This window comes from Octopus sinensis, linkage group LG15, assembly GCF_006345805.1.
Source record: "Octopus sinensis linkage group LG15, ASM634580v1, whole genome shotgun sequence".
NCBI lineage: Eukaryota > Metazoa > Mollusca > Cephalopoda > Octopoda > Octopodidae > Octopus > Octopus sinensis.
Genome location: NC_043011.1, coordinates 30,887,633 through 30,907,277, shown reverse-complemented (window position 1 = coordinate 30,907,277; position 19,645 = coordinate 30,887,633). Strand labels below are relative to the sequence as shown.

At 37.3% G+C, this 19,645-nt stretch overlaps 1 protein-coding gene across 2 annotated transcripts in view; it reads right to left on the bottom strand.

Annotated features, from left to right (window-relative positions):
- The window catches only part of LOC115219944 (cholecystokinin receptor type A-like), a 72,121-nt gene that overhangs the window by 36,036 nt on the left and 16,440 nt on the right, over nt 1–19,645 (bottom strand). Inside the window, exon 1 of one of the 2 annotated variants that reach the window (XM_036509576.1) lies at nt 4,895–5,118. The exons of the other annotated variant lie outside the window; for it this stretch is intronic. Coding sequence (XP_036365469.1) covers nt 4,895–4,951 — 57 coding nt within the window. The 5' untranslated portion in view covers nt 4,952–5,118. Of the gene's footprint in view, nt 1–4,894; nt 5,119–19,645 lie in introns of those variants that run through there. 2 annotated transcript variants of the gene reach the window in all.

Genomic DNA, 19,645 nt, shown 5'->3' with positions numbered 1-19,645 from the left:
TATTATTGTTTTTTGTTTCTTTATTGCATTTTTGTATTTATAGTCGTGTAACATCGTCTGTTTTTTCGTCCTTGTTTCGTATACATTCGATGCTTTTTTCCAAGGAATCTTATACTCTTAGCTTATGTACAAGCATGCATAAACAGTTGGATCTATATGTAATTAATAAATTTACGCGCCAACTGTGTATATATGCATAAAACGGGTTTTGCATATTTATAATAATAATAATAATAATAATAATAATAATAATAATAATGATGATGATATTATTATTATTATCATTATTTTTATTTTTATTATTATTATTATTATTATTATTATTATTATTATATTATTATTATTACTATTTTTATTATTATTATTATATTATTATTATTATTATTATTATTATTACTACTACTACTACTATTATTATTATTATTATTATTATTATTATTACTACTACTACTATTATTATTATTATCATTATTATTATTACTTTTTTTTTCTTTTTTCAAATTTGCTTCCATTTCTTGCCGAGTGTCTTCCCGACTCCTAGGGCAAAGAAACTCATAGTATACATTGGTAGGCCAGTAAACCAAACTCAATAGTTCGTTCATTTTTTAAATTTTTTTTTAAAGTTAAATTAAAATACATGAACAGCAACAGTTCTCACATCGACAATGCTCTTCTCAATACGTGTGATGTACCAGTTAAGGCAATCTTTTGCACTTCTTGCAGGGATGGTAAGCCAGGGATCATTCTCATATAATTTTCGATTCCCTTCTTGATCATTCCTAGTGCTCCTACGATCACTGGTATTGTAACCGCCTTGAGGTGCCACATTTTCTCAATTTCAATGAGTAAGTCTTTATATTTTCTGAGCTTGTCAAACTCTTTCGCTGAGATATTATGATCACAGGGGATGCTCATGTCGATCAATAAGCAAACTTTATTGTTTTGGTCTTTATTATTATTATTATTATTATTATTATTATTATTATTATTATTATTATTATTATAATCATTGCTTTTGCATAGCTTCTATCGCTAAAGATGTATTACATTGGCAGCTGTTCACTACCTGTGAACTAAAGTAACAAATTTTATATAATTTTCGAGAAACTTTGGGAGTATTCGAGCGGTTACAAGCAGTGCTGTTTCCTGCAAGTGTTCCACCCTTATTGCAGCCCCTATTTGTTCCATGTACTTCTCGAGATTTTTACTCACTGTTCCCAGGGCTCCGACAATTACTGGTACCACTACCACCTTTTTCATCGACCATAACTGCTTTACCTGCCAAGCTTTTCTTTCTTCCTTACCGCATACCTTGTCGTCAGCTGGGCGTGCTATATCTATGATCCAGCATAGTTTGCTTTCTTTCTCAAGTAAGACTATGGCTGGCTTCCTATTTTCTATCTCATGGTCGCATTGAATCATAAAATCCCACAGGATCTTTGCAGAACGATATTTTTGTAGATATCAAAAATGACTTCAAAATGGCGTCGTTTTCGTCTCCGAGTCAAGAAGAGAGGAGAGAGGAAGATGTTTTGAGGATGAAATCATCTTTGATAGCCAACGTTTTTGAAACAATTTTGCAGACTTTATTAAAAGTATTAGTAGCAGTATCAGTAGTAATAACAGCAGCAGCAGCAACAACAACAACAACAACAACAACAACAACAACAACAACAGCAACAACAACAACAACAACAACAACAACAAGAACAACAACAACAACAACAACAACAACATCAACAACACCGATAGGCGCAGCAAGAACAAATGATAGGCCAGACACAGAAGCTCACAAAATCACCAGCAGTATCAGCAGCAATAGAAGCATCGGCACCATCGGTAGCAACATTCTGGGCGGGACTCTGGGCTCCAATGTGGATCAATGGCTTGTTCGTTCCAGAGGACTTTCCAACGCGGGACCCATAAACCTTTTACCTTTTACTGGATGAAGGGCATTGCCATTTCGAGATAAACTCTACAAGCATGGAAGTGCCACGTAACCGGGCCTGGCGAAGCTGCACGTCGAGACGCGAAACTATTCTGTATGCATTTCTCCAGTGCCTGAGCATTGCTGACTCTTGGGTTTAAGTTGAACACTTGTTCCATGTAGGACGAATCCGGCTGTGAAGCAAGTCAATAGTGGGAATCGACGATCTACCTTTCTTTGACAAAAAAGGGCAGTTCATTTTTCTCTTGCCGGTCTATATAGCAAAAGAAGTGGTGTGGCTTGCTCCTGTGGACGGGTATTTTCCTCTCAAACCCAGATGGAATCTTTACTTCAAAGTCTGTGGTCCCGACGGGAAAGCCTGCGAGGTTTGAAAAGTATGTAAATAAACTGTATTTAATAAAATAAAAGTGGTATCGAGCCTTTTAAACTTACCAGAAGAAGGAATAATTTATATACATGTTTGTTCCTTCAAGAGCCATGCCTGGCTCATAAGGGTTGGTTTCCCGGTTTCATTGGCGTATAGGTTCCCCACCTGGACGGGACGCCGGTCCGTCGCAGGTGAGCTGCAAGATGCAGGAGAAAAGGGTGAGAGAAAGTTGTGGTGAAAGAGTCAGCAGAAGCTCACCATTACCTTCTACCGGAGCCGCGTGGTGCTTAGCTGTTTCGCTCATAAACGGTCTGAGATTCGAACCGGCGATCCCTCGACCGCGAGTCCGCTGCTCTGATCACTAGGCCATGTGCCTCCACAATTTATATACATGCATACTATAATTTGTCATGTCGTTAAAAAAGAGGCAGCGGCAAAGAATCATTACTAATAATATTTTAGTGGAGAACCACTGATCGAGATAATTGCCTTTGTTCAGCGTCGGAGAGGCAGGAAAGAGCAGTTCTTGAATAAATTCCACCTTTCTCTCTATTTCTCAGAGACGACATTCCAAGAGCCATTCAACCATTTAATATTGTTGTCTTCACTTGTGATACTCCTCCCATCCTTCCTTCCTTCTTTCCTTCCTTCCTTGCTAGCTTAATTCCAACCCCTCTTTCCACATTTCTCCCTGCATCCCACTTTGCATTCTTATTCTTCAAACAATAATTTTCGGTCTTCCAACTGGATACGCAAACTCATTCAAGGGAGATAACTCCACGTGCTTGTATTATGAGTTACAAATCGTGCATAATTTATCTTTCTTGTACGTAAGATTTTCCTTTTGTTTTTATTTACTATCCCGAGATACTCTTCGTGCGAATCTACCACAGCAGTAAGACTTGATTCCTGTGAGTGTTTTAAACTAAAGTACATAGCATGCTCATTTGATGAGTGTAAGCTCAGAATTATATATATATATTCGTCCTGTCGAAAAGACGCTTGTCTGTGACGTCCTGTTTTTGTTGCTATTATTATTATCATTATTGTTTTTACGTATTTTTGTATTCTTATTCGTGCTATCACAAATATCACAATATTCGTGCGATATTGAAAGCTAATTACCCCAACATTGCAAGGCGAACTCAAGAGAAATTTGATCGAAAGAAATAATTAAATGTGATGATGCCCTAATGTGTGTATCTACTAATTTTGAAGTCTCGTGTAAGCACATACAGTTCCATCTGAAATGGACGCGATTACCAGCATCCTAAAAGGCAGACCTTGAAAAATCGCCTTTGAGAAGATACTATTGAAACAATGTTACTTCACAAATAAATTATATATATGTACATTCAGACACACAGTACTCACCAAAGAGCTTTTAATTAGTTCAGTGTAGTTACATACTCTGAACGTTTTATTTATTTTAATATAACGCTTAAATGTTTAGGTAAAATTATTTTACATGGTGAATATTTGAAACTGGGAAGAACTTGCCGTGTTCATTTCGAGTGGTATGTTTCATTTGCGGATAAGCTATAAGGTGACGAATTCAATGAGTTTCGATATTTTGTTTTTTACATAGCTGGAAAATGTTGTGAAATAAAGCAAGTAATTCATTACGAAACTGCCGATTGAAAACTCCGTAGATATACGGGTTAAGAGCAGAGCTGAGATAAGAAGAATAGAATAAAAACTTGTGAATCACTAGATCTTTATCACTTGCAACGTAATCAAAATCTTCAACAAACAACCTCCAGTATACTCCAATGAAATGTGGTATGTAACTGATAATCCAGATCAAGGTGATAACGAAGAGTATTAAACTAGCCCAAAGTGGTGGCACTGGTTGCTTTCTAAGACGCGCAAAAGCGGTAGAACTAATATCTGTAGACTGACCTTCAGGTTTGGAAATGTTAGGAGTTGTGAAGGCTTCACGAAACTGATTTGCTTTATTTTTCTTCGCTTTGTAAATTTTCCAAATGCGCATTCCAATTAATATGTATATAATGAAAAGAATGATAAACATACAACAGCAAACGGTTGATCCAGTAGTGTAATAAGCAAAAAAATTATTGTGCCATTTATATCAGGAGAAAATGCACAAACTCCTCCAATATCGCCACATTGTTCCACCATTTTGTGTTGTGTGCCGGATACAAAAATGATGGTGCAGACAAAATGAACGCGATGATTGTTAAACATGCTAAAATTATTTTTGAATTCTTAACGGAAATACTTTGCTTAAGAGGTCGACATATGAGAATGTATCTATCGACTGCTATAACAAACACAATTAAAGCTGAATTGATTATTGCTGCAGCTATCACACCACGTATCACACGACATGCAACATCACTGTGAAACGTATAGGGAAAACGTAGAACTACAATGTCCATAGGTATACATATTATGCAAGTTAGAAAATCACACACCGAGAGTGCTACAATGAACATATGCATGGCTGTCTCATCAAATTTATAATAGTATATGTATGATACAAAGCAATTTCCAATTGCTCCAAGTGCCATTGAAATTCCGAGATACGTTATCACTGGAAAATAAACATCCACCATTTTAGTATTTAGTTCTAAAATACTAACGCAAATGTTGACACTGTTGTTTTGCTCCATTTTCTTAATATTGTTTGAAACTTTGAGGAAAGTGTTATGATTTGCGATTGTAGACCTCGTACTTCCTGGAAAGACAAAGAAAAGTTGTTTGTAAACAGTTTATTCCAACAGACTTTATGAAATATTCTGCTTTACATCGAGAGTTAAGTTAAAAGATTTTACAGTTCTATATTTAAGAGATGTGGAATTATGTACATTATTTACATGTGACGGATATCAGTCAAGATAGCATAAGAAAACATTAGATTTATAAGCCCTAAAATTCACTCCATAATTACCCGCGGACATATGGCGTAGTTAACACAACGTTTCGGCTGATATACCATGCAGCCTTCATCAGGTGTCTTGGGGAAATTTTGATGTTATTATTATTATTCAGGTCACTGTCCGAACTCGGAATCTTGGGGTTAGTAGCCCGCACTCTTATCCACTACGCCATATGACTGTGGGCAATTATGGAGTGAATTTTAGGGCTTCTAAATCTAATATTTTCTTATGCTATTCATATCTGCACTCTGTCTGCTTAGGAGATAGTTGTGTCCTAGCATATGTGCTGCTTCGTATTTTCCAGATGTGTTCTCTGTCTATCATTTTAACTTCATCCCACAGGGGTAGGTGGTCTCCATTTTTCCATACATGATCAGCTATACCCGATTTATCAATATCTCCTCGTGTCACAGCTTTGCTATGTTTCTCTATCCCTACTTTGAAGGAGCGGCATGTATCGCCCTTGTATAATCTACCACAGCTGCATGGGATGGAGTACACGCAATCTTTGGTCATATTCTCTTCTGTTGAGTGTTTTTCTCGAAGGAGATATTTGCGAAGTGTTGTATTACTCTTGAATACTGTCCTGACGTCATATGGGCTACATATCTTTTGTATCTTTTCGGAGAGGTCTTTCACATAGGGTAGACAGACTGTGAACAGTTTATTGGTTTCATTCTCTCTTTTCATAACTGGAGTGGATAATATGTTTTTGGGGTAGTTGTTGCTTAATAGATTGTTATTGAGCTTGATAATTTCTTCGTGGTGTATACGGACGTCCTGAATCCATACTTGGAAAGTTAGATGGTTTGAAAGACGAGCTAGTTTTTGTTGAAGTGACCCTGTGTCTCCATTGAAATGTAATGTCGGCTCAGTTCTACATTTTAGAAATAAGGAATTATGTACATTATTTACATTATTTACTTTTGACGGGTATTTGTTGTTAACATAACGTTTCGGCTGGTTGGATTTTAGGGCTTGTAAATCTAATATGTTCCTATCCTTCCTTAAAACCGATGAAGACTGGAGGGTATATCAGCCGAAACGTTACGTTAACAACATACAAGAAGAGGAGAAATATCCGACAAATGTAAATAATGTAAATAATGTCAACAAAGATTTGTACAAAAACAAGAAATACATTTATCAAATATTAATTACGCATGATATTTATGAACAAATATTTGTGGATATACACTGTGAAATTGCTAAATTTTCGATATCAATCATATATTGGGAAGAACTAGTAAATAAGCCATATAAGTATGTGCTTCTGTGTATGAGTGTGCTCGTTGTTAATGGTTGAATCCGAAGCACATTAAGCTGTAAATAATAGAATTATGGTTAAAAATACCATTTGGAAGGATGAATTCTATTGTTGGGTCTCGAACCTACACGTGTTGCAAATATGATAGACGTTCTGCCATTGGAACAAAATAATCTTTCAAATTTCTCCATCCAGTTTCGAAACTTTGTTCTTATAAGTGAGAACTGCATATTGGTGACATCAAAATTTTTTTAGAGATGTCGTGTGAAATAATTCGTTTTTAATGGTTAAAGTCGAAGTAGATAAAGTTATATGTAATAGCATCTAAATATTGGCTTAAGAAACACTTTGGGGAGAAAAAGCCGAACGTATGTATGTATGTATGTATGTATGTATGTATGTATGTATGTATGTATGTATGTATGTATGTATGTATGTATAATAACACTGTTTTCTGCAGCTGTACTAAATGGGTTTTATGCCTGTTTCCTCTCTCCATCTGTACAAATCTGTATGTATAGTTTCTGTTGTACCTATAACTACTGGGATACATTTTACCCGCACTTTCCACAGTTTCTGTAATCTAATAGCTAGGTCCTGGAACTTTGTTATTTTTCTATACCTCTCATATTTATTTTTTCATAAATTGGGACTGTAAAGTCAATTAATTGGTACTGTCTACTACTTCTAAATTAGGCTTTCTGTTACTATGTCAGTCTGAATGTTGTCTCTAGGTTGACATGCCCGTTTCATATATTCTTTCTGTGCCAGCATAATACATTCACTTACTATATGAGAAACACATTCCTCTTTTGATTTGCATAACCTACATTGGGAATGCACTTAATTTTGTCTGTTTTAGTTTTTTATCCAATTAATCCTTGATGCTTGATCTTATGCTGCTTCTAACAAACTTTCTGTCTCTCGTTTCAGCCGTCCTTTCTGCAACCATAACCATGTCTCACTACTACTATTTGCTACAATCATCTTTGGGAATCTACTATGCAAAGCCTTCTCCTGCCAGTCTTTTGTTTGTTTTTCTGGCTTTTAACTTTGTTTGTTTTTTGTTTTCCCTATGTCTTGCTGTGATTGAAGTAGCTCTCTAAACATTCTTTACTATTATCTACGTAGGAGTCTATATCTACTCTAGCTAACTCCACACAGTCTTCTACTGATATTATTCCTCTTCCACTTCCTTTCTAGCCAAGTATAATCTTGCTACTCCTGTGTTGGATGGAGTCCTCCATTCATATTGAATTCATTAACAATTCTTCTGTCAAGCTTTGCTAATGTAGTTTTTGTCCAATCTACAAAAACTGCTGAGTATCTAAGTAAAGATACTATCCACGTATTTAAAGCCTTCACTAGTTTCGGACAATTTAGTTTTGATTTCATAAACTTCCTTATCCTTCTGATGTACTCCTTCTCAATTTTCGTTTCCGTTTCTATAATTAGTACTCTGTCAGATCTAATACTCCTAGATACTTATAACTCCCTACTTCTCTCGGTGATTTTAATGTCTGGCCATCTCGTAATTGGATGCATTCGCTTATGACTGCATGTCCCCTTTTCATGACAAATATTGCATACTTATCTATGCCAAATTCCATCCTATATCTTTGCTGAACAGTCTTGCTGTCTGTATTAAGGAATCTCTCTTTTTCATTCTTACCAGGTTTCCGACAGTTATTCGTACTACTGCCACCTTTTCCATCGACCACAATTGCTTAACCTCTCAAGCTAACCTGTCTTATCTATCGACATTTTTCTTCCTTATCGTATACCTTGTTGTCAGCTATGCATGCTATATCCAGCATCGTTTGCTTTCTTTCTCAATTAACACTTTGTCTAGTTTCCTACTCTCTATCTCATGGTTTAATGCTCGTACCACGTTTTTGCTCTGTTAAGTCCATACTTGTTGCAAAGCGTCCAATGGCATGCATTGACTAGTAATATGCCACAGGTTTCACCATTTTGTCTACAAAGTCTGCACTTATCACTATCCAATGTGTTGTCTATTCTGTATTTGATGTAATTCGTTCTTGATGCATGCTCTTCGACGGCACAGATTAGGGATTCTGTTTCCGGTTTTAAATCACTTTTAGTCATCCATAGCCATCTTTTTCTCTCTCTGTCTTATCATCAACATCCCTATGAAATTGTCCATGCATTCTTTCTTTGTCCACCTATTTGCAGTTTCATTCACTCTCAAAGTGCTTGTACAGTGCTTTATCTTTGCAATCTTCCATCCTACACAAGCCTGACTTTCTTACGTCCAATAATAGTGGTTCTGTGGCATATTATACATTGCATGCTGTGCTGTTTTCCTCTGCTCTAATGCTGTGTTCGCATCAAATCAGTCCTCTTTCCCCTCCTTTTCGCGGTACATACAGTCTGTCTGTGTTACGTTTTGGATGGAGTATCCCATATCTAGTCAGTAACTTCCTTGTCATTCTGTTTAAGCTGTTTAATTAGTCGACTGTCCATGCAATTACCTCTGCTCCATATCTAAGTAGTGAAACTGCCCAGGTGTTGATAGCTTCAATCTTATTCCGTACGTTTAATTTTAACTTAAGGATCAGTCTCAGTCTGCGCAAGTACTCCACTTTAAATCTTTCTGTCATTTCTTTCTCCATCAATTTATCCATTTCCAAAATCCCCAGGTACTTATAGCCCGTATCTTCTATCTGCTTCATAACCTTCCCCGGCAGTATCGCTAGCTCGTCACATACATTTGATTTTGCCTCTCTTCAAGACTAACGCACCATACTTTTTCAGTCCGAACTCCATTTTGATGTCAGCACTGAAAGTATACACCGTATCAACGAACGAACTGACTTGGGATTCATCTTTACCATAAAGGTTGAGGTCATCCATGAATAATAAGTGGTTGACATTTGTTGGCGGCTTTTGAATACATACACAGCCTTTGCTTTCCTCAGAATCAGTGTTAGTGGTATCATGTACAGTACAAAGATCAGTGGTGACAGGCAGTTCCCTTTGAAGATGTCTTTCCTGATTTCTATGGTCCCTAAACTTCTTCCATTTGCTGTCAACTTCGTCCCCCAATTCGCCTTACTTTTTCCAAGTAATCGCTCAACATTCGATGCAATACCAAGTAGGTCCATACCCAAGAATGTGGGATCATATCATACGCCTTACGATAATCGATCCATGACAAGGCCAAGTTAGTTTACCTCCTCTTGCAGTCTCAAAGTACATTTTTGTCTACACGGAGTTGATCTCTGGTGCCCCTGCACTTAGGCTTGCAACTCTTCTGCTCATGTGGCAGGATTCCATTTCCCCCCCAGATGTTCGTACATTGACGCTGCTAGTATTCCAGTCAATACTTTCCACATAAGTGGCAAGCAGGATATCGGCCTGTAATTGTCTACCGTATTGCCTTTATCGATGTTTTTCAAGCACTGCACTGTCCTACCCATTGTCAATTACTCTGGTATTATTTAGACGGCATGTAACAAGATGTTGAGTTGTGCAGCTATTCGTGCATGACATTCATCAAATCTTTTGTTCCAGTAGCCTTGAATTCCATCTGAACAGTCTTGCAGTCCTTTTGCCCTTTTTGTTGATTTCATTCATTTCCCTAACTGAAATGACTAGTTCTGCTTGTTTTGGACAGAGTACTGTTTGTTTAAGTTCTTGCAACCATTCAGCATCCTTCTTATGGTCCTTGTCTTTGCTCCAGATGTCACTCCAAAACATTTGATTTTGAATGTTATCTGGCATCAAATTTTCATCTATACTCTCTCCATTTATTTCTTTGTAGAATCTCTTCTAATCCACTCTGAATAACCTCTTCTGGTGGTAACCCTTCATTCTTTGGTCTTATCTTACCATCTTTGCTTTTTTTTTTTGCATCGGGGCACTGTTTCAGTTCTTCTTCTTCTTCTTCTTCTTCTTCTTCTTCTTCTTCTTCTTCTTCTTCTTCTTCTTCTTCTTCTTCTTCTTCTTCTTTCTTCTTCTCCTTCTTCTTCTTCTTCTTCTTCTTCTCTTCTTCTTCTTCTTCTTCTTCTTCTTCTTCTTCTTCTTCTTCTTCTTCTTCTTCTTCTTCTTCCTTTATTGTCTTTGCACAGCTTCTAACGCCACGTCCTTTGTATTTCAATGTCCAAGACTTTATATTTACTGGATTTGTCAAATTCCTTTACTTACATCTATTAGTCTACAATGACTGGCCGATTAACCTGGAACGTTCTGTCGCTGTTGACAGAAAATCCCAGAGGATAGTGACATTTTTACCTTCATCGACTGGTTCAGGATCATGTTCATACCAGTAAGCAGGAGTGCTGATTTTGTAGTGATTACATATTTTCCAATGTAAATTCTGTCCTACCCTATCCTGGCGATTTTGTATACGTTTGGTGTCAGCACAGGACATCCTGAGACAAGATGGTCTATTGTTAAGTGAAATTTATCGCAGAATCTGCATTTAGGGTTAGAACCGTTTTGAAGAACGTTAGCTGGTAGCTTTTGGTAAGCAAGCTTTGATCTTGTGCCGCCAATATGAAACCTTCAGTCTGTGCTTTCAGTCCTGAACTTCTTAGCCCTGATGGTTTGCTGCTTGGTCTACATCAGTATTTCGACTTCGAAGTATATACTGTCCATGCAGAAGCTTCGGGCTCTACTGCTCCTCAATTTGTTTCTGTCCGTTCTTTTTGCAGTCTGCTTGATGACAGTGCTTTTAGGTTCTTCATCTAATTCAGGGTTAATGCCAAGTTTCCTTGCGAATTTGTTGTACTCTTTCGCCACAACTTTCTCTCACTCTCTCTTCCTGTTTCTTGAGTAACGATACGATGGACTGGCGTCCCGTCCAGCTGGGGGGAACACATACGCAACAGAAACTGGGAAATCGGGCCCATGAGCCTGGCTAGGTTTGAAAAGAGTGACATATTTTTTCTTATATAAACGCATAGTTAGTAAAAATATATCGAAAAATGCAGATGAAATCAAAATGATGTTAAAATTATTTGCAACTTTTATACATTTTTACGAGAGATAATGCTATTCAACGATTATTACTCTGTATGCAAGCACTAAGGACGTTCTCTGTTTTCCTTGATTCCAAACTATCAACGTTCTATGAAGAAGTAAAATAAAGATTCTATATATTACTGCCAGATGGTAAATAATTTCATCTTTAATTTCAATTAATGACTCTCTTCGTGATATATCGATTTAATAAGTTATAGGTTATATCGTGCTGAAGGTTTCGAAAACAAATGAAATAGTGCTATACTTAATCAACACGCACTAGCAATTGGAAATATATCGCAATAGATAAAAGGAAATTGAATATGAGAGTTCTGTGAGTATACTTTCTTGTAGTTCTTAATTTTCAACCCTGCCTCACATCGCGAACGAATAGTTATTTTCCTTGCATTGACGGCTATTCCGAGAGGAACCGTGTATTTGAACACGAATATACTAAATCTTAAAGAATTCATATTTAGTCACCAAATGATGAATGAAACAAACAGAAAATACGAAAACAGGTGGGTGAATAGAAGACTACAGGAAACTTAGACAAAATGGGACGGTGTGATCTGTATATATATGCAAGAATAGTTAGGAAGTATTTTTCGGAATAATTTAGAAGACAACCGCTGAAGTCCGTCAAAAATAGAAATGTAGATGAGTTGTCAAGCTCACAAGGTCTCCAGGGACCATTAAATGTTCTTTAGTACTGGCAATACAGTTTTTGTGTTTCGTATCGTTCTTGATATTTAAACTTCATATGCGATGTCTTGCCTTGAAACCTACCAACTAGTCTTTCACCAAGCAATTCCCGCATAACTATTTGCTAATCTGGTCACTGAAGGTTTCAAGTGCCGGGAAAGATACATTAGCATATTATTTTAGTGACACTGTTGACAATACGTAGAATAAACAAATTAAAGTAATATATGATATAGGTCAAAGTAATGGTAATTTTGTAGCTAATTTAAATGAAATTTGTTATAAGAGAGACATAAAAAGGAGACAGAGAGGGAGATAAAGCAGGGAGAGAGGGAAAGAGAGGGGGAAAGAGGGAGAAAGACAGAGAGAGAGAGAGAGAGAGAGGGACAGAGATAGGGAGAGAAGGATAGACAGGGAGAGAGAGAGAGGGAGAGATAAAATTCGACAGATAAACAGAGAGTATATGGGAGATGGAGAAAAAAAAAAAGCATAAGAAAATTTTCTGTCACTGAAACATATATGAGCTCTTTTCGTAAATTGACAAAAATACACATAATCATAATAGTTGAATGTGATGTTGATATTCAGATGACATTCCTAAATGTTGAGTAAGAAATCCTTTCTACGACAAGTACAAGGCCTGAAATGTTGGGAGAGGGGACTAGTCGATTACGTCGACCCCCAGTGTTTCACTGGTACTTAATTTATCGACCTCGAAAGGATAAAAGGCAAAGTTGAACTCAGCGGAATTTGAACTCAGATTGTGCAGACGTACGCAATGCCGCTAAGCATTTTAGTTTGTTAGAAGTCTAACTGAATAAATTTAGAATAGTATTTTAACAGAAAAATCATTTGGACCAATATAGCGTTTTTTTAATGCGGAATCGTCTAGGCAATTCTGAAGAGACTAGTGAAAAAGTTCCAATATTCGGATAAACCTTACGGACTATTTGTATATCTGTAAGCAAAGACAGAAAAAAAGGAAAAGTGAAAGGTTGCTATCAATGCCTTATATGGACTTAGGAGTATTTAGATGGACTTGAAATCCAAGTTGTCTAATCTCACAAGGTTTTGACTGTGATAGTGACATTTAAATACAGCAATGGCAGTTGAAAAGACGCAACACAGTAAGAGTAGCAATTGATTTATATGCAGCGAATGTTAAATCTTGTGCCTAGTCCCTCAAACTGCTAGAAACAGAAAACAATTTTCTCTCATATAACATCCTAACTCAATAAAGAAAAGGTGGAATGGTTGTGAAGAGAGTGTCGTTGATCAGAGATTTGTTGGATTAGGACTGACCTGAGGATAAACTATATCTGATTTATATAATATCCCGAGTAAATGTGATTTGATAGATGTTTGAGTGGATAAAGTAGTGAGATATATAATTATTAATGTTCTTTGATCTATGGAGCTCAACACCACCACCACCAACAATAGCAAAACATGCTAAAATTGACGAGGAGAGAGAGAGAGAAGAGAGAGAGAGAGAGAGAGAGAGAGAGAGAGAGAGAGAGAGACAGACAGAGACAGAGACAGAGAGAGAACAATATATTAAGTTATGTTAGAAAAGACGGTTCAGGAAATACAACTCCTGAAAAAAAGAAAGAAAAGAGAGACAGCATGATCACTGGTGAATTGTTTTTGATGATGGATTTGTTGGATCAGCTTCGATTACGGAGCTAAGCAAGAAGAAAATCATTAATATTATATGCGTATACATACCACCAGCAGTATTAGTAGACGTTTCGTTACTCTTCTCATGCGAGACTCAACACATTTCACAAGTAAATATAATTGTAATACGTCACACATCCTGTTACAATTAAAAGTTAATTAATCTAACTATATAGGGACACCAATATCTCTCATGAAGAAAGCTAACAACAATGTTATCAATGTATATCAATTAACCGAATTAATTTGCATAACTCTCTCTGCGCGCGCGAGAGAGAGAGAGCGCGTGCGTAAGTGTTGTGCATGTTTGTAATGGCGATCACATTATCTGACAGTGACCATGATGCCGAACGTCGGGTGGAGCATAGCCCTACATTTGTAAGATTCACACGTTACGAATCTTAGTCTAACTGTACCAAGTACGTCTGCTGCGAGACTAAAAGACAAGAATCTCTATTAAAATGAAAAGTTGACATGGGAGGAATTTCATCCGGTATTCCTGGTCTGCTACCACAACAGCTCCTTTATAGGATCCAGTTATAACAAGACATCATCAGGAGGAACCACGTTCGGTTTCGGCCCATACTCATCTACCGTTTTGACGTGGCGCCTTCCCCTTTCGGAGGTGTCTTCATTTCTGGTGTTGGGTGCATGTCTTCTTTCTTCTGTTCCCTAGCCTCTTCGATGTTGCGTCAACGAATATCAGCGGGCGACTGACTGTCTTGTCAAATTTCCCTTTAAATACCATCTGCTAGCCTCCAGTAGGCAGCCCCAGCAAGTTTTCCCGTGACACTGTCTCAACTTTAACTGACCAATGAAGGCGCGTGGTGGACTAAATATTGGGTAAATAATTCCTTAATCTATCCACAAACAAGTAACAAAAGCTTTTCAATAGACATGTGCACTTTCCTGCGGGAATGAACAAAACAGTACATCCTGTATAAACTTGGCTGTTTGAGGGAAAAGAACGAAAGCTACAACAATAAAAGGAAGCTTTTAGAGAAATGTAATCCCAACAGCTGATGATGAGGGTTGCATTTAGCAGAAAAACGACCTATCTTAAGCCTGGAATGTAGCTAACTGCCAAATCGTAGGTGTTTACATGGTGTTCACATGAACGGAAGTACATTCTACAAAGCTACTTAAAGCATGTATAAAATAGTTGAGACGATTTCTTTCGCCTCTAATTTTTTTCGAGTCGATCTTCTTCACAATCATTCACACATTTAAATACTCTTGTCCTTCCTTCTGTTATTCTTGAATTCCTACATCTCTCTTCCCATTTCACTCTACATCTTTCTCTTTCTATACTCACAAAAATGCTTTTCTTTTTCAAACTGGATGGCCCTCCCTCAAGCAAGCGAAAGGATTCTTCGTACCTCAGTCACGTGATATCGCCCCTGCGCGAGTTTTTCATTAAATATAGCATTTTAAATTTTACTTACCCGACGGATTTTTCGTAGGTCTTCATGCAGGCCTGCCGCATCAGCCGTCTTTGATGTTTTTCAACTATAATACAACTGGGCATAATTTTCTATGCAGCTTCGTTCAGGGTCTTTCAACCAGCCAAGCTGGAAACAAGTGTAGGTTTTTTAACCATAAAAATATACTGTATGACATTCTAAAATAAAAGGAAATAAGTTTTGACGATGTACCAGTTTCCATATTTTCTGCTGTTATAATTATTGCTAATATACACTCCAGATGATATTGCCATCCAGTGAAGCGATCACGGAGTTTTCAAAGTGAGTGACAACACCTAGTAGTCATGGACGTTAAATACGAATCGATGCGGCTAGCCGTAAACTGGAAGATAACTGAGAGCGGCCACGGTATCCGCTCAGAAAATATTTTCCTCTACACTCACTCACTCACTCACTCACTCACTTACTCACTCACTCACTCACTCACTCACTCTCTCTCTCTTTCACACACAAACACACACACACACACAACACACACACACACACACACACACACACACACACACACACACACAGTTATATTCTTTTCTTTTAAATTCCTTTTTCTTGTTTCAGTCAGTTGACTGCAGCCATGCTGGAGCACCGCCTTTAGTCGAAGAAATCGACTCCAGGATTTATTTAGTGACTCGCAGTGGGACTGAACCCGGAATCGTGTGGCTGGGAAGCAAGCTTCTTACCATACAGCCTTTTGATTAGGTTCATGCAGTTATGTAGTCTGAAAACGCTTTATTTGTTTAAACATAATATTTAGATATTCAAAAAACATTGTCTTTTATGGCGAATCCTGTTTGTAATTGCTAAAAAGCAATATAAAACACCTGTGAATGATCATAAAATGTTCAATTGAAGGAGTTCTGATATTTTGTCATTCTCATAACTGGAAAAGTTTGCGAAATGAAGTCAGCAATTCATTACAAAACTGTCGACTGAAAAGTCCGTAACTAAGAGCAGAGCTGAGATGAAAAGAATAGGTTAATAACACTTGGATATGTCGTTTGGGGCTACGAAGACATTGTTTTGATTAATTGAGAAAAATATTTCTTGTATTTTCAGGAGCGTGGGAAACCCACAAGGAAGCGGGTGCATCATTGCCAGTAAATACTAGGGACAAGGCCGCAGTTGCCACCCTTGTACCACTGAGGAATTTAACACCAAATCATCAACAGCGAACATTTGGACATCAAGAAAGAAACATTTCATTGCACGTGCAAGCAACTTAAATTACGAAGTGCCAAGAATGACGCCTTGACCTCTATCCCATCTATTTAACCTAGGCGAATTTAAGATGTAACTGGAAAATTGCGGATGTGGACAATTTAAATAGGAGACATATACTCATTGGAACTTAAGTCGGGTTTCTAAACTGCTTACTTATGTGCAACTTATACATAGCATATATACAAGATACCAGATATATTGCGAAATGTATTTTATGGACTAATACACGCTCACTACTTGTGAAAGCATAATAAATTATACGATACTCAAGTACTTATATCTACAAAATGCGGTGTGTGCTACATGTTGCATTCAATAGTATACGTTTCAATATTTTTGTATTTTCATATTTCGGTACGCGTGAATATTCACGTATTATGCATTTAATCAATACTGAAAGCTAATTATCCCAACATAGCAAGGCTAACGCAAAGGAAATCAGGAAGACAGAAATCACTAAATGAGATGATGCCCCAAATGTGTTTATCTACTAAATTTGAAGTCTCGTATATGCTCGTGTATGCACATGTATTCGCATCCAAAATTGACGCGTTTACCAACATCCTAAAAGCAATGTTTGACATGACACCATTGAAGGCAGTGTTATTCCACAGATAAATTTTTTCTCTCCGTTGTTGAAAATTTTGTATGCATTCAAAATTATTCAAAATTTATCATTTGGTTATAATATTTTTCTTGATAACCCTAAATTTTATCTTTATACAACATAACAATATTGTTTAAATTAATCTCCTATCGTACCCCATGACAAAATTTCCTCTGTTTTATCATTATTGGTTTTATTAGCGTCTTGCCCTTTTAACTGGTAATTAACATCTTGTTTTGAGATCTTACACTAGCCAACCTCATTATAGCCAGTTACTTTATACTACTTCAAAATAATCTTGACAAGTTTTATGACTATACCCACTATGTTCTGTCAACTCTTTCCTGCCTTTTCCTAATAGACACAATTCTCTAGTTTTAGATTTGATAAACAAGACTAATAAATTAAAACTGAACCAAAATCAGTGACACGCTATGACCCAAACAATTTTTTTTTCCTGATGTCTTCTTACTCTATTAGAGTATTTAAGCAAAATTATATTAATGTGTCCGACTGATTAAAAAATTCTATTTATTTATTTATGCAGCTGAGAGTAGCCCTGCATTTAAAATGATGTAATGATTGCATTGTTCAATTAAAAGGAGCCGCTTGAAACGGTCGTACTGCATCAGCTCTGGATATCCTGTTGCTTTTTTTGATTTCATTCACTTATTTTGAGGTTGTACGGATAGTACCGCACTAATGTTTGGTGCTTCAGCTTAAGTACCTAATTCATCTGAATCTCAATTATATATATATATATATATATATATATATTATATATATATATATATTATATATATATATATATATATATATATACGAGGGACGTTCAATAAGTAATGCCTCTGACCCACTTGCAGTTGTTTGATCTAGCTGCAATTTTGCATGTGCAATTAGTCTCTATAGAGTAAGTGGCAAATTACAGCTCTGAATTAATTGTGGTTTCTGATTTACAGGTGTTTGAACCGAGTCAAGTGTGAAATGGAGCCTGTTGAGTGTCGAGCAGTGATCCGGTTTTTGTATTTGAAAGGACGCACACCACGGGAGACTTTTGATGAAATGAAAGTAACTTATGGTGATGATGCCCCATCATATGACCTTGTAAAACGCTGGCATCGTGAATTCAAACATGGTCGGAACTCTGTGGAAACAGCTCCCAGAGCTGGTCGCCCCCTTCTGCCATTGATGAGGCATCTGTCCGTCAAGTTGAGGCTGCCATTTTGGAAGATCGACGCATAGTTATTCGCCAAATAGCCCATGAGGTCAAGATTAGTACCGGGTCTGTGGAAACTATCATTCATGACCATTTGCATATGCAAAAGGTGTCTGCCAGATGGATTCCCAGGTTGCTCACGCCTTTCCAGAAGCAAGAACGCGTCAAGTGCTCGAGGGTGAATTTGGAGATGTGCCAAGAAGATGAGTCAAAATTTTTCAAAAGACTGATTACACAGAATGAAACCTGGGTCCATCACGATGATCCAGAGACCAAATCCCAGTCAATGCAGTGGAAGCACCGTGACTCACCCCCTCCAAAGAAGGCAAGGGTGCAGCCCTCCGCTGGCAAGGTCATGCTCACAGTCTTCTGGGACCAGGACGGAGTAGTGATGACAGATTTCCTGGCAAAGGGTACCACAATTGCAGGAGCCTATTATGCTTCACTTTTGAGGAAATTAAGAGAAGTTATCAAAATCAAGAGGCGGGGCAAGATCAGCAAAGGAATCCTCCTCCTGCAGGACAACGCTCCGGTCCACAACTCGCTTGTCGCCAGATTAGTAGCACAGGCGTATGGCTATGAACTCCTCCCCATCCCCCCTACTTTCCTGACCTTGCACCCTCTGATTTTCACCTCTTCCCAATATGAAGTTGTTTTTGAAAGGAAAGCGTTTCCCAGATGATGCAGCCTTGATTTCTGAAGTGACGTTGAGGTTGGAGGACCAAGCTGGGTTCTTCTACAAAAACGGTCTCCAGAGCCGCATCAAACGATGGGAGAAATGCGTAACTCTGGGTGGTTCCTATGTAGAAAAAGACTAATAACTGTGCCAAGTTTCGTTGCTCTACTCTTATGGGAAGTGGATCAGGGGCATTACTTATAGAACGCCCCTCGTATGTCCTTTTATTATTATTATTATTATTATTATTATTATTATTATTATTATTATTATTATTAGTTTTTGTTTTTGTTTTTTTTATTGTATTTTTGTATTTATATTCGTGTAACATCATCTGCTTTTCCGTCCTTGTTTCGTATGCATTGGATGCTTTTTTCCGTGGAATCTAATGCTTTTAGCTTAGTGTTTCCTTGGGGCTGGCAAGATTGGCGCAATTTCAAGACTAATCAGCCGAAATTGCGAGTATGATCCGGTTCTTGACTGAAGATAAAAGGCTTCGAATGACCCGTCCGTGTTTTTTTTTGTATCGTCTATCTAGATGTTTTGTTGTCCTTTTTTGTATCACCTAGTTGTCCGGATGTTTTG